General features: G+C 37.3%; 1 protein-coding gene across 6 annotated transcripts; it reads right to left on the bottom strand.

The window, feature by feature from the left end:
- Positions 1–23: 23 nt before the first annotated feature.
- Positions 24–13,555, bottom strand: LOC106659364 (proton-coupled amino acid transporter 1). 6 transcript variants are annotated; one of them, XM_023459833.1, is made up of 12 exons: positions 13,117–13,555; positions 6,548–6,748; positions 5,731–5,828; positions 5,514–5,618; positions 5,283–5,433; positions 4,814–4,944; positions 3,049–3,133; positions 2,569–2,841; positions 2,188–2,369; positions 2,047–2,079; positions 947–1,119; positions 24–865 (listed from the first exon to the last, which is right to left on the bottom strand). In XM_023459833.1, the coding sequence occupies exons 2-12, from the start codon at positions 6,596–6,598 to the stop codon at positions 618–620; spliced, it is 1,530 nt and encodes a 509-aa protein (XP_023315601.1). In that variant the 5' UTR covers positions 6,599–6,748; positions 13,117–13,555; the 3' UTR covers positions 24–617. The 6 variants fall into 6 exon arrangements, with proteins under 6 accessions (XP_023315601.1, XP_014237375.1, XP_014237377.1 ...); XM_014381889.2 differs by having other exon boundaries at positions 5,514–5,621; positions 13,117–13,554; XM_014381891.2 differs by having other exon boundaries at positions 5,514–5,621; positions 6,590–6,748; positions 13,117–13,553.
- Positions 13,556–14,120: the final 565 nt, after the last annotated feature.

Here is a 14,120-nt window from a genome sequence, read left to right as displayed (position 1 = left end):
TATTGTCTCACTATTTGCTCATTTACAAAATTTCAATCATTTTTTTGAATATAATACATTTTTTATCATCTCTTTTTAATTATTGCTTTACTTTTATCTTAAAACTATCATAATCACTTTAAAATATACTGTACATTTTTACACAAAAGTTGTAAATTCATCTTTAGAAAGAGTATATTAAAATTCTTAATACATTTTATACATATCAACTATATAGTCATAAAAAGTTATATAGTCTAAGCAACTATAACTACATACATTCTAATAAGCTATCAATAATGATTATGATTTCTTCAGGTTTATTCGATTGAAGTTTAGTTCAGTTTTCTTAAAATGTTCATAATGAACGAATCAATGACGGATTTAAATATATTTTTACAGCTTCGTTACATGAGAGTCCCTCATGTATTCGATGATCTCTTAACGCTAGGGTATTTAGTATTGCAAAGAAAGAGCACGTTAATCAGGTCTGTGAAAATACTTGAGGCACATCGTAATATTTACACAATGTTTTGTTTTGAACAATGCCAACTTATACTTGTATCTAGTAGTACGTATGTAAATATTGAGATAAGTCCAACACTTTTGTGAAAATGATATTACTCGATACTCGATAATCACCCTGACTTTGTAAATGCTTTGACAATTTGCGTGACGCTCTCGTAGGTACCGGTAGCACAGCCGAGAATACCGATCAAAAGTATGCAGACGTCCTTCGTTACAACGGCTTTGTCGAGAGTCGCGTTCTGCCAGCAGATCACGATCTCGATGATCGGAGGAAATATCAGGGCTAGAGCTGTGCTGCTCACTGCGCCTACCAATGAGATGAACAGGCCCAAATGTGGAATGGCCTCGGCCAATATGACTGCAGGAAATAATAAGAATTGCTCGTGTTATTTTTATGCTCGGAGCTTTGGTCGATGAACGAAGTCCAAAATGTACTTACAAGTTATGAAGCACATGCTCGAACGGAACATGATCTCTCCAGCGACAGGCCAACGGCAAGGTCCAAAATAATTTTGAAATTCCGGCCACATAATGGCGATCGGCACGTAGAACTGTAGAGCGTAAGTCAGTAGAATACTCAATGATATGGCTAGTTTGATGCATTGAGGTAGGCTGAAAATGAGAGATTAATATGAGCTCACCATTAGGATAACGTTTACGAAAGAAGCTCACGTAGAATTTTAATGTATGGAAAAAGTTTAATAATGTATCTCGATTAACGACTTTTTGTAATTGAGATTATCACTCGACTGTTCATAAACTGTTTTTCAAGTAATTATAAAGTACAGAAAACTATTTTTTATAATTTACTTTGATTGTCTTAGAAAAATTAGGTGAAAACGTCATGCCAGTAGATAAAAAATTATTATGCATGCACTACGACTTCTGAAGTTAACGATTATGCATAAATCATTCATTTAACTGGACTAGATTTTTCACGCGTTACATTAAAAGTTATATAATCGGTAGCCCAGTTTAACGCTGTAAAACCTACTCGTAGTTTGAAAGGTCATAACAATTTTACTAGAATTTAAATAATTATGGGATTTAAAAAAACTTTACTTCATGTCATTTATTAAATTATGTTTATTATCAATGAGAATTAATAAATTTTAAATCTCATTGATATATACCTATTTGATATTTATTGTTACTCAAAGATAACTCTGGTCAAAAAAAATTGAAAAAATTTAAAAAGTCAATACAAAATCATCTATGTAAAAATTTCCGATTCACTCCATATTCAAGTTCACGACTTACAATATTGTTTAATCACAATTCCGAAAAGATACCTAGACAAAACAACTCAGGACTTTTGGAAGAATAGATTTTAAAGCACAGTATAAATACGTTTCTCGTTATGTTAAACTGTATGGTTATTTAAAAGAAAGATTTATTCATGCCACTACAAAACGGAGTTATTGTTAATAAATAAATCGTTCTAATCTAATAAATTTAGATAGTTGCAAGCATTTATTTAGTTTCAAGCTTAAAAACATGCAAGATCAACTTGAACTGTTTCATTTGAAAAATATTAACCTTGTGGTAAAACTAAATTCTTCCTGCATCAACCTTAAATTAAAAATATGCTCGTGAAGTTTCAACGTAATGAATTTAAAATTTAAGAAATTATATTCTTGTTTTAAATCGCAGGATTAATATAATGAAGTAAAGACTTACGTATCTGCTTTTGGTTCCAAGTTAAGAGTGACCGAGCCTTCTATTTTATCTCCGTATTTGAGATAAGACAAAAAACCAAGGGCAACGAACATTGCTCCAACAATGACCATACCAACGTTTAATACTCCCAATGGTTTGTCGAAATTTTTAGGTTTCTTCATTTCTTTTTTTAGAGGTAAAACCTGAAATCAAATTTGGACCGTATTAAGTATACATTATATCAATGTTACTTCTACTTTAGCAACCCCAAAAATGTTTGATTGATCAATGTCCGCATACTTTCGAGTAATTGGGTCAAGACTGTTTATGAACGTTCGCGCATCAATACATCAAAAAGCTCCCTTTTATTGACATAATAAAAAAGTCAAATTCCCGTCTTACCAAAGTGATGCCCTCGAAAGAGTAAATGACCGTGCCGAAAAACAGGGGTATCATGTCCCAGTTGGCGACGTACCGCCTCTCGGATATAGGTGGCAAATCGTGGCACATGATGTAGATCGTCGCTATGTAGCCTGTGATAATAAGAAGATTGGCCAGCGAGGACAGTGGCACTAGGAACTTGAGGTTGCGAATCCAGGTACTCAGCATTATCGGTATCAGCACCACGGCCATATGGTAGTGCAGGTCTAATTTGATGCCCCAAACGTCCAGAACCTTTGATTGGGCGAAAATGTCAAAATTTGAAATTTTATGAGACTCTTTGACTATGAAAAGAGGATAATTTTTTTGAAGAAACGAAGGAAAAATTAACAAAGAGAAAGTTAAGAAATGGAAAGCTCGAGAATGCATGGCTTTCAACTATGCCTAGGCGAATTAATAATAAACCGAGAACATCGGTGTGCATCTAAAAATAAATCTCACCTGTTTCATATTCGTCGAAATAAAGACAAAATAGACGCAGCAAAATCCAAGTTGCGTAATACATAGAAATAGATTAACTAATTTTCTGCAAATATAGAAAATAATCATCGTATTATGGCACGTAGGCTTCAGGGGGCGTTTAATGATGGATGTCGAGAAAAATTATGCTTTCGATGCGAGTTTTTAGAAATTTTATCAAATTAGATGTGACTTGACCTCTGATTTAAGGTTTTTAAACGCTTATATAGACTGCGATGTAGGCTTCTTCATTTCTCTTGTGCATTGCCGTTAAGTGTTAAGTTTGTTGATTTATTTATTATCATACACATATACACCATACAGTACATGATTATATTCGTTTGAAATTATTTTTCGTCGATTATCACAAGTGATTTTTAATAAATTATTCATTTTTTTATTACAATTAAACTCGACGTGAGAAAAACAATAAGAGAAACAATGAAGCGTAGACTATATGTAATATGTAACACTTAAACATCGACGCTGCCGAATTGAGCTTTTTGTTTCCATAATACTTTTTGCATTTATTTTTGCAGGTTTTTTTTATCAACTGGAATTATAAAACAAACAATACAGTTATTATTTGTATGTGTATACCTAATAAAATAACTAGATACATAGAGATAAATAGATTGCCTTGTTAAATCATTAGTGCGTATTCGAACAGTCGAAAACAGATTTTCACCAAAAAGAAATAACGATTGAAAAAATAATTACTACTTAAAAACAAAGAAAAAAATAATCAAGAATTGAAGGATGTACCCGAGTATTTAAGAAACTGTTTCTTTGGAAAGCATTGCTTGTTGAAACAGATATTTTTAGGTGTACTCATTCGTTGAGAGCTAAATTTATAAGATTTTAAAAACGATTTACATTAGTTAAAACGTTACCTTTTTTTGTAGTAACGAAAGTTCTAAACATTTAATGAAACCGTCATTTACAATGAAAGAAGTAGAAAAATAACTTAACAGTATTAGGTATTACGATTTCGGAGTTGAGGAGACCAGGTAATTGATTTTAAGGAAAGAAAAAAGTGATTCTTTCTATGTCATATAAAAAATAGCTTACCCTAATTGTCTCATAGACACCGAACGTATCATCTTTAATCAAAGCTTAATCTTGAAAACCGGTGACTCTGCTATTTTTCTTAATCGCTTATCTTATGACCCTTTTTACCTGTGACACTGTGACTCTTAAAAGAGTCGGGGCCTGTAAACAAAACCCAGAAAAAAACGTTCCGTCTAGCTTTTTTCATTAAGTACCTATCATTAACATCGTACATTACATCTCAGTCCAGTATCAACCTCATACATATTCAAATAGTCAACTTATCAAAGTCAAGGGTCGTTTCAATTTTTACGGTCAATATTTTTAAACAGTTTACGCGAAGGGTAATACTCCACGACGTGTCTTGTTATATGAACAGGTGTTCATAAGTAAAGCGTTTATATCAATTTGGCAGCGTCTCTTTATTTTCCATCGTGATAAAAAAATATTGAGAAAACGAACGAATTTATTTGTTATTTTAATGATTGTCAGTGCAAAGAAAAATCGGCTCATCATAATGCCAGTTTCTCTTCGCATTTAATCCTACGTGAATCGTTTTAAACTGAAATAAAACCAATTTATGATGATGATTTTGAGTATATGTCATATTAAATGCATCTGCACGCACATATAACGGGATACGTTCGTCAACTATACTTTGAAGATCGCTTGAAAAAAAATTTGAGCTGTATTTTACCTCATGAAAACTGCATATTTTCGGAGTGCCAATGGCCCAGTGGCAAAACATAACTCCACCGTAGTAGCATATCCAGGTTGCGAAGCTAAGGAATCGCCTAGCCTTCGCTGCACCTCATCGTTGCAATTGAGCTGACGATAAAAAAATTATTAAATTTTTTCTATCTTGCATTGAATTTATAACTCATTAAATTTTATCTTTTGCTAATAAAAAAACCGACAACATTGAGAAAAATCGTTGGAACTACAATTGCTTGGAATCTAGAAAAATTAACCGTAAATTATACATAATACTCGAGACCTTGATGAAAATTGGAGCGCACAGGCCGCAAAAAACAATGATCTTACAAGATAAGTAACGACTTAATTGAGCGTACAGCTCGACGCGCTAATATAAGCATTCGCGACGATTATCATAACGAGATCACAAGATTGTGGCGCAAGTGTTATAAATCTGCATAAATACAAACCAGAATGTGTTGAGCATGAATGCAGATTACTCCTAGAATAATGGTCAACGGTGGTCCGAGCATAAGACCGGCATTTTTGAATGCGTCGCCTAGAGCAAACATGCCAGATCCGACGTTGCCCTTGAAATGGTGCATGAGTGTTTCGATGTATCTGTCGAGGCAAATCAGATCAGATCATTGGCCTCGTGACATAATCTACGACATTTTTTAGGCTTTGAGAAGGTGTCTTACCCAGTTGTGTGTCCGGATCCAATGCCGTGGCCGTCGTCCCCGCCTCCGCGAGCTTCGACATCATCTTGTAGAATCGGATCTTTTGATTGGAAAGCTCCGTAAGTGCTGCTGAATAAAAGAAAACAATTCGAATCGTAAATAAATTTGACTTATTTAACTCAAAAACTTCCATTAATGAACTTGATCAGTATACAATACATTTATACTTCATTCTTACACAATTTCTTTTTCCTTTGCGTTCGAGTAACTTGAGCTCTTACTATTGTTCACCTTAATAGATGTTGCCTCTTTCGCACTCTTTGTATGCAACTCCATCTGTAAGTAAGAAAGATAAATTGCGTTAAAGCGTCACCACTAATCATTTTGAAGACAAGTGCAGTCATTTATTTGTTACTGCCGATGATTGAATTATATTATATTAGTCAGCTTTTTATCAAAATTAGGAGAAGTATAGTAAAATTATTGCTAAACGATTGAAAAATAATCATTAGTCAATACGATAAAACATGTAAGTATATGTTTTAGTGATTGCAGATTTTTTAAATTTATGCGTACAAAAGGGTGCTGGAATATTTGAACATATTGAGTGGTTGGCAACTCAATTAATATTTCCTCTTCGTTTTAGCAGAAAAATAGTCAAGTTACTGAGTAAAAATGATTTTTAATTGTAAATCATGATTGAAATTCCGTGGCTAGATTTACTCAGCTGCTGGACATACAATTTCTCATCTTCGATGAATCAAGGTTTTTAATTAAATACAGATGACTATGATATAATTAGAGACGATGTTGTTTGTTCTATTTCGAATAATTATTCATAAAATTTTTTGTCCAAAAATCGATCTATTTAGTAACTAAATGTTGTTTGTCGGAAAATTCTCGTTCAAAAATAATTAAGTTAAAAGTAATTAAAAAACTCAAAAAATGAGCAAACAACATAAATACACCGATGACTTGGTCACTAAAACGGATAGTTAAAAACTGATTGACATAAAACGAATATTGCTCTTTATTTGGTGAGAGCTTATAGTCACCATAGAGATGGTCTCTATGATAGCCACGTTCGAAAGACGCACCGACTCCATCGTATCGACCAATAATCTTCGTGTTCCTGATCGTTGCTTGATATGTGTCTAGTTGAGGATTGCTTTCTTTGGTTGATTTTATTTAAATTTTCCTTGGAACTTTATTGTTAAGGGTGGTCGGTCCAATCTTTGCCAAAGACATTTGTATACCTGAATGTTAGATTAAGATAGTAGTATCTTCCGAGCTAAGTTAATTTCAGTTATATATATTTTTTATTGATTGTATGGGTTATTTTTGCAAGTTATCACATTTGTTTTGGTACATATTTAAAATATAAAATACTTTGAACTTTTGATATATTATTTACAAGACTTTTTATAAATGCGCATATATGTCTTTAAAGAATCTGATAATCAACAGATGTAATCTTTATTGATTTTTGAAAAATATGCGAATGTAACGGCATAATAACAAATAAAGAGAAAAAATTAATGATTCGTAAAAATCAAAGGAAACTTTTGAATGGTTTGAATGCTTATAAATAAAGCTTTAGCTATGCAACTTCTATACCTTTTAACGTATTTCTATGTAACTTCTATGATATATTTGGAAATCCTGTCCGAAAAGCAACTTATCATATTTGCCTTGAAACGTTTAACTGTATTATAACGTTGCAACGAGCTAATTAGATAATTCGCTGTGACGCACACAGTGACAAACGCCAGCTTGTTACTCTATTATTATCGGCGTTCAGATTTATCTCACGAACCCTACAATGCTCATTTTGCATGTATTTTTACATTTTCATTCATACATCGATAAAGATCTTGAATTTTTGCATCGAATCGTGGACAGAAGAGTAAATAAAAAGTTCGAGATAATTGTTTTGTCACTACGTAGGGCTTTTAATGGGCACTCAAGTGTCTGCACCTACGCTCATATGAATATTATTCTGGTCGTTTAATTGAAGAATGGCCCGAGCCGGCGCACGTGCCCTCGCGTATAATAGAGTCCTCAACTCACTGCTTCGAACCATTTCCTTATCTACGTGGTGCTTGTAAGCTGCGCGAAGCAGATCAGCCTGTCGAAATTGGGCCCGAGCTTTCTTTAAGCGCTCGAGTTAACAAACAGAACTGGACCAGTCGCGCAGTGGGTCACCAGTGCAACTCCTTAATAAAAATGAGATTCATTTTAGTTGTCGTGTGTTCTCAATGGGTAAAAGGCCGCTCTGCTATTATCAGAAAATTTATTCGTTGACACCGGCCAACTAAACACTGCGTCCGTACATAGCAAAGTCGATTTTCAGTTGCGCGCCTCCCTATGTTCGTAAATTTAAATAATGCTTATCTTTGCACGGATTCCTCGACGTTTATTTAAGCTTTTGGTTTCTCAGATGGCAACGTGCGTTGTTATACCATGACCTGGTAAAAGTTTGTGGCCCACACGTGCTATTTGCGTCGTGGACTGATGCTGCTAGTTCGCTTCTGGTTGTACACTTTCGACACCTATTCTACTATTACCCTATTCGCCCGCCAACAGCAGCACCCATTGCTGATTTTTCGAGTTCGTCGAACCAGATTATAGTCGAGCCACGGAAGGATTTTGTTCCATTTCCTTCTCTGTCATGGCTAGGTAATTATGCAGTCAACTTTGCCGCTAAACAACTGTATACTGACTATGGCATGCATTGCGATATCTCGATGCGTGATCGGAAAGTTTCGAGCTTGAAAAACTATATTGGAAATCGGCAGCTCTCCAAGTAACGACTAAGCAGCGCATTTATCTATACGATCGACGAGAGCTTTGTGAGATTTGCTTGTATTTGCGGATCGAGCACGCGGTGTTCAGCTTGAATCAACGTGCCTTTATCGAGTGCCGAATATTGATTGGCATTAGGGTATACTTTTTTCTTTGGTTCGTAGCCAAACGCGACACAATTTATCTGTGACAATTTACACGCCCCTCTTTTTTGGCCCAAAACGAATTTTCTTAACAAATTCAGGTGATAAACAAGCTTTAAAAAAAAAATAATATTCATCGCGTAGTTTCACTGGACACGTTATGACTGATAAACTACAAATGTTCGTCAATCGTTTTAATGGGCAGTTGTGTTTTTTTTGGCTGCATCAAGCTTCACCCGCTTATGAAGAAATGAATTTTTAGACGAACTGCTTCATTTGGATTATTAGTTGATAAAACAAATTAATGAGCAGTTACATATCGTTTGTCAGTTAGCAACAAGCCGGTGAAGTTCAAGGACGAATTACCTCGCACGCTCGCATGTCGTGTGTATACGCAATAATAGAGTCGAGCAAATTGTTACCTGTGCCGAGTTGGACAGATATTTGACAGCGTTGCACAATCATAACTATGGGCTCGTTAAAATATCAATTTTCTTTATTCGCGATTCCATGTGTACATGCATCAATTGACAATTAACGATTACGTTGGCGGAGAATTTGCCCACAAGTCAAAAAACGCGTTGTATCGAGCTCGCGCAGTCTGCTCGATTCGAGAAGGAAAGCTCGTGAAAATATCCGTAAAAGCTCGCAATCAGTGACGCCGTTCATCTATCGAATAGCAATCGGTCAGTCTCTCGTATAACATTCTCCGCAAGCTCTAATAACAACGTCATGCAGCATACATATATTTTGTGTCTATAGCGCTTTGGCAATATCCGACGAGCATATACCTCGGCGAGAGTCAGCGAGGGCCAAAATAGAATTTTCTGGTATACTTTTATCGCACACAGCTAAACAGATCAGCACGCGAGAACGTCGCCGTCGTCGTCGTCATAGTCGTTGTTTCGCCAAAGCCTAGCGGACGCGTGCGGCATTTACGTTGCCGCATCTTCTTTTTTATTATTTTCAAACGCCGATGACGAATGTGTGCGACGCCAGCTGACACACGATCGCTGCTTCGGGAATTATCAACTATGACGTGCGTTACGGTAACCTGCATTATATGTATACAGACGCGCAAGAAGACAAAGTAATACGAGCGCGAGATCTTTTTTTAAGATTTACAGCAGATAGAGCAACGTTACAATGTCTCTCGACTTTTATTTTAGATTTTTCAGAAATACCGTACTTGATCTCGGAAATTGGATGAGACGCGCGTACGGTGTGCTCGTTATCTAACCATATTATCCGCGTTATTGTTAACTATTCGCTCCGATACTGCAGCTCGACATTGCGCAATTTATGCTCTTTAATTACGCTACGTGAGAAAATCAGCGGCTCGACGACTCGAGATAAACGTCAACCGCAGGTGTATGTAAACAAGCATCGACGCACTGGAACGCGCTAGCAATTGCCGCCGATTGCACTATGCGCGGATTGCGTTGTTTTGCTATTACAGCTCGCGCAGGCGTCCGCGTGTTCGTGTGCGTTTACGCGCGATATATAGGCGAGGAGGCGCACGCGAGCGATCGCTGCAACTTTTCCGTTTAGCAGCTCGCGTCGTCGATAACTCGTCGTCGTCGTCACCGTCGTCGTTGTATCGACTATCTTCGGCAGATAATTTCCGTGACTTTTGTTTACTCGGCTCTGCATTCCATTAGAAATCGCGTGCCACGCTTACACAAGTATTAGATCCTTGTCTCGTCCGCTTACAATGTCTGGGTGTACGTACATAAAATAAAAAATATATTATATGTGAAAAATAAATCGATAAATTATGTACACGCTTGATCGCGCATCGGCCAAACACCGCGGTAATTGCAAAACAATACATTGTCACGTATTATCGCAGTGAAAAGGGTCACTGACGCGTTTTCCATGCAATTATAACGATGATCGCACGTCCACCTTGTACTTGTTTCGCGTGCGTTTATACGCACGCACATAATACTGGAGAATCGCAGTATAAGTAAGCGAAAATAAAGGTAAATCGCCGAGCAACGCTGATTATTCTACTCGCGTTCCGATCGATATCGATCGACCGAGCAATTCTTCATTGTAGCCTCCAATTATTTGCAATGCACTGATCAATGGATCTCGAGACTCTTTTTCTACTTTTTCTTTCAATCGATGAATGTGATGATTCGATAAAAGTGCGGTGTATCTCGATAAATGTATCGCCGTTCTATTGGCCATGATTGACGAAAACCCATCGCGTGCTTACAAACTGCAGTTATCATGTAGCCACTTGAAAATAGTCAATGGGTCTTTGATTGAGTAAAAATTGTTTGCTTGGCGCTCGAGAGAGCGTCTCGTCTTACGCATAATACACGCATTAAACGTATCGCTCGATTCACTCGCAGATTCCACTTTACGGTATTTTCCGCGCAATCCCCGATACAAGCACGAGAATTATCATTCCTTTCGGTCTGCGAAGACGGGGTCATTGAATCGTTTATATGTATACGCTGTCGCATTTTTATTTGCTAATTCTCGTGTATAGTGCGCAATCTTTTTCAATTTGTTCAAAATCGCATCTCGTTGATGAATTCATTTACCGATTGCACTTAATCAAGAAGCTGCGCATTGACGTTTGATCGATGCCTCTTTGCTAATTGTGGCATAACTTATTGCAAATAAATTCAATTTTTTCGTAAGAATTAAATGCAATTCTGTTAACGTTAATTATTTTTCACGATCTAATAAAAATTAAGAACTATCGTATTAGAGGCACATAAATGAACATTTGCTTGATTGATATCTTACGCTTTGAAAGTTCAGGTTCAGTATCACTAAAATTACACTATATTTAAAAAGTGGACGTGAGTTAGTTGTAGCATGCAACTTCCGCGTTCGACCATCGATAATCAGATGTAAAAAAGAATAATTAAAGCCGTACGAAGTGTACGAAAAAAATTAACAGGTCGGAAGCTCGCAAGAGAGATAAATATTATTCCTCCGTTGTTTTATCATTAAAGGCCAGCGTCTGCGAGGTATTTCGTCGCGCGAGATTAGCCTTCAACCGATAAGGCTGTAAGATCTTAGGTATTTACCGCATGTATAAAATATGTTTGTGATTAACTCATCCACATAAGAATCTATTTTTTAAAATGATTATAATAATAAGTGTATTTTACTGACCCACCGCGAAGCGGTGATCTAATCAAGCATAATAAATAAATCAAATGCTGAACAGGGCCAAGAAAGATTCATTTTTCTCCAAGTAGACGACGACGAGTTGATGCAACTGCGCTGTCGTTCGATAAAAGGACAATTTACATCTTGACGAATGTCACAGATAGTTTTTATTTTACGATAAATCGAATCATCTCGTTGTCAGCAATAGAATACCGTGAATATGCTCCTTTGTTTAGCGATTACGTACTTGACAAATGCATCTGCGAGCTAACAGTCAAAGTACAAATACAATTTTCATGGCAGATTTTTTTTTCATTAACATTAATTCAAGAAGTATGCATATCGTTCAACAAGTCTCAACTCTCAGTCACCAAATTGCTCTACTTTTAAAATGATGATGTTTGTTTGTTTTTAACATATGAACAAAATTTGCTTCCTGATAACAATCAGACAGAGCGAATTCCACTCGTTTCGTAATTTTTATCATCGTACGCGAGCAGCTTGACATTTTTAAAGATACCTAGCTTCAAAACAATCAAAAGCCGAAGCTGTGCGATTCACATCGCCGCAAGATAATGTGCAATTGTCAAATTTATTGGCCGACTGCCTGCCTGCGTTGCCCGCGCTCGTACAAACGCGCAGGTCCTTCTCTATTAATTACACTTCCGGTATCGACGCTCGCATTATGTATATACCGATCGTCGCCCGTTACGACTGCTCGAGTAGCGATTCCCTTTTTTTTTCGCGTTCGCACGCGATGACACAATTCGATCATTCGCACGGCACGCTCTGCCTCGTGTATTGTTATAATAGTCGCTTTTGCACTGGCCGATTGGCGAAGGTCGTCGTCCGAATTTCACCGCTGCGGCGAGGCATACTCAACGATGCGCTCGAGCGACTCTTGCGCTCGAGAAATCGTTAACGACGCACCGGACGGTCAGACAGAAAAAAATCGCTACAAGTGTCTCGTGTTTTATAATTACGTCCTGTACGTCGTACAACCACGGTACAACGGATACTCGACTCGTGTATTTTTTACGATGATTGATTCGATTTTGGCAAAGTAAGCTATTTTATCTTCGTCTTGAATTTGCCGCAGTTTATGCTATTTTTACGCGTACTAATCCAATGTCCATCATATTATATTGCACATGATTTAGTAATCTGGCATTGGATTACAAGTATTAGTTTGCAAAAAATCGACGTCAATTAATCGCGTTGGCTATTGTGTCTACAGTTTTTTATTCACTCCCGAATGGGAGTAAATTTTGTCAGCACTTTATATACCGACTTTATATAGCGATATCATTGTATCTTTATTTGAAGGATGTCATCTGTGTAACTGTAAAGTAAACTGCTTCTACGTATCGCAATGATTATTGTTATCACCGATAGATATTGAAATTTTGCATCAATTTAGCAGGTTGATAGCTTTGGCCTCGTGAAAGTATTGCGGAAAAACGAACTAGCGTATTTTCATGCATAAAAGCTAGTTTAGCAAAAAGAAAAAAAAATGTTGACAAATGCGCAACACTCACCTTGTAAACACACAAAGTCTAGCCAATCGGTCAATTAATGGAGCAGGTATTTTCGACGGGTGAATCGATCTTTCATCCGGTGAGCAGAAAATGAGCTTATGATGATTACGCTCGAGAGAAGTGGTCACCTGCCCATTGATTCTTGCCAAATGGTAATGTCGGAGATGTGCGTTTTTTTCTTGCCCGCCGATAGGCACTTGGCGCCCGTCTTAAAAGTCGCCGTTGCGGCTGCTATTGCTCAGCTGCTCCGATATATATACTCTTCCTCAAACACACGTGCTGCTGCTACTGCTCTATTGCATAGGTAGGTATGTATATTTTCGAGCGAGCTACCGTATATTAATACGCGCGTGTTTTTATAAAAGACAACACGACTTGCGCGGCGGTTCAGAAGCGACTGACTCGAACTGCGACTTTTCACGCGCGCTTTGCCCACCGCAGCTCTCGCCAGCTCCGTATATATACCTAATGTAGCATGCGAATCTTGGACCGTATATCGTATACCCGAGACGACGCGATGCACCCTACGCACGTGCGATGCTGTTTAGAGTGTGCGTTAATGCGCTCTCGCTCTATGCGTTTGTGTGCGAGTGCGCGCGTCTCTGCTTACGAATAAGCTCGTTTATTTTTTCCTTTAAAGCTCGCCTCTTTTTCTCAATGAATGCGCGTACATCGCAAGACGCCCGGAGTACATGTGTAAGTATGCCGATATATAAATATATATGTGGGGGGAGCTCGGACGTATCTTTCACTGGGAGATGCTCCCGGGCACATATCGAGATATATTATTGAGCGTGCACGCATGATCCATGGGAAAGAGTAGGGACTAAGCGAGCCGGCCTTTCTTTTTGCTCTCTATGGATTTTACATTGTCACGCAATAAAAGCCGATCGTGAGCTGCTGTATAACATACTTGTCACAGTCGCGAAAAGGGGGAGATGCGCTCGGACTTGTCTTTGGAATATTTTGGGATTTTTCCACCGGCACGTAGCAAGTGCAAAATA

Source organism: Trichogramma pretiosum, unplaced genomic scaffold, assembly GCF_000599845.2.
Source record: "Trichogramma pretiosum strain Unisexual culture from Peru unplaced genomic scaffold, Tpre_2.0 scaffold16, whole genome shotgun sequence".
Classification (NCBI taxonomy): domain Eukaryota; kingdom Metazoa; phylum Arthropoda; class Insecta; order Hymenoptera; family Trichogrammatidae; genus Trichogramma; species Trichogramma pretiosum.
Note: the sequence above shows the minus strand (reverse complement) of the source record. Positions and strands in the feature narration are given on the sequence as shown.

What these genes read in the sequence shown, in the direction of transcription:
- LOC106659364 (XM_014381889.2), bottom strand. Translation starts at nt 6,598, where the DNA reads ATGGAGTCGGTGCGTCTTTCGAACGTGGCTATCATAGAGACCATCTCT. An exon ending in TTGGAACCAAAAGCAGATAC is followed by an intron (nt 2,080 to 2,187) that starts GTAAGTCTTTAC and finishes TTTTAATTTAAG; the next exon opens with GTTGATGCAGGAAGAATTTA. An exon ending in GAGCATGTGCTTCATAACTT is followed by an intron (nt 866 to 946) that starts GTAAGTACATTT and finishes TATTTCCTGCAG; the next exon opens with TCATATTGGCCGAGGCCATT.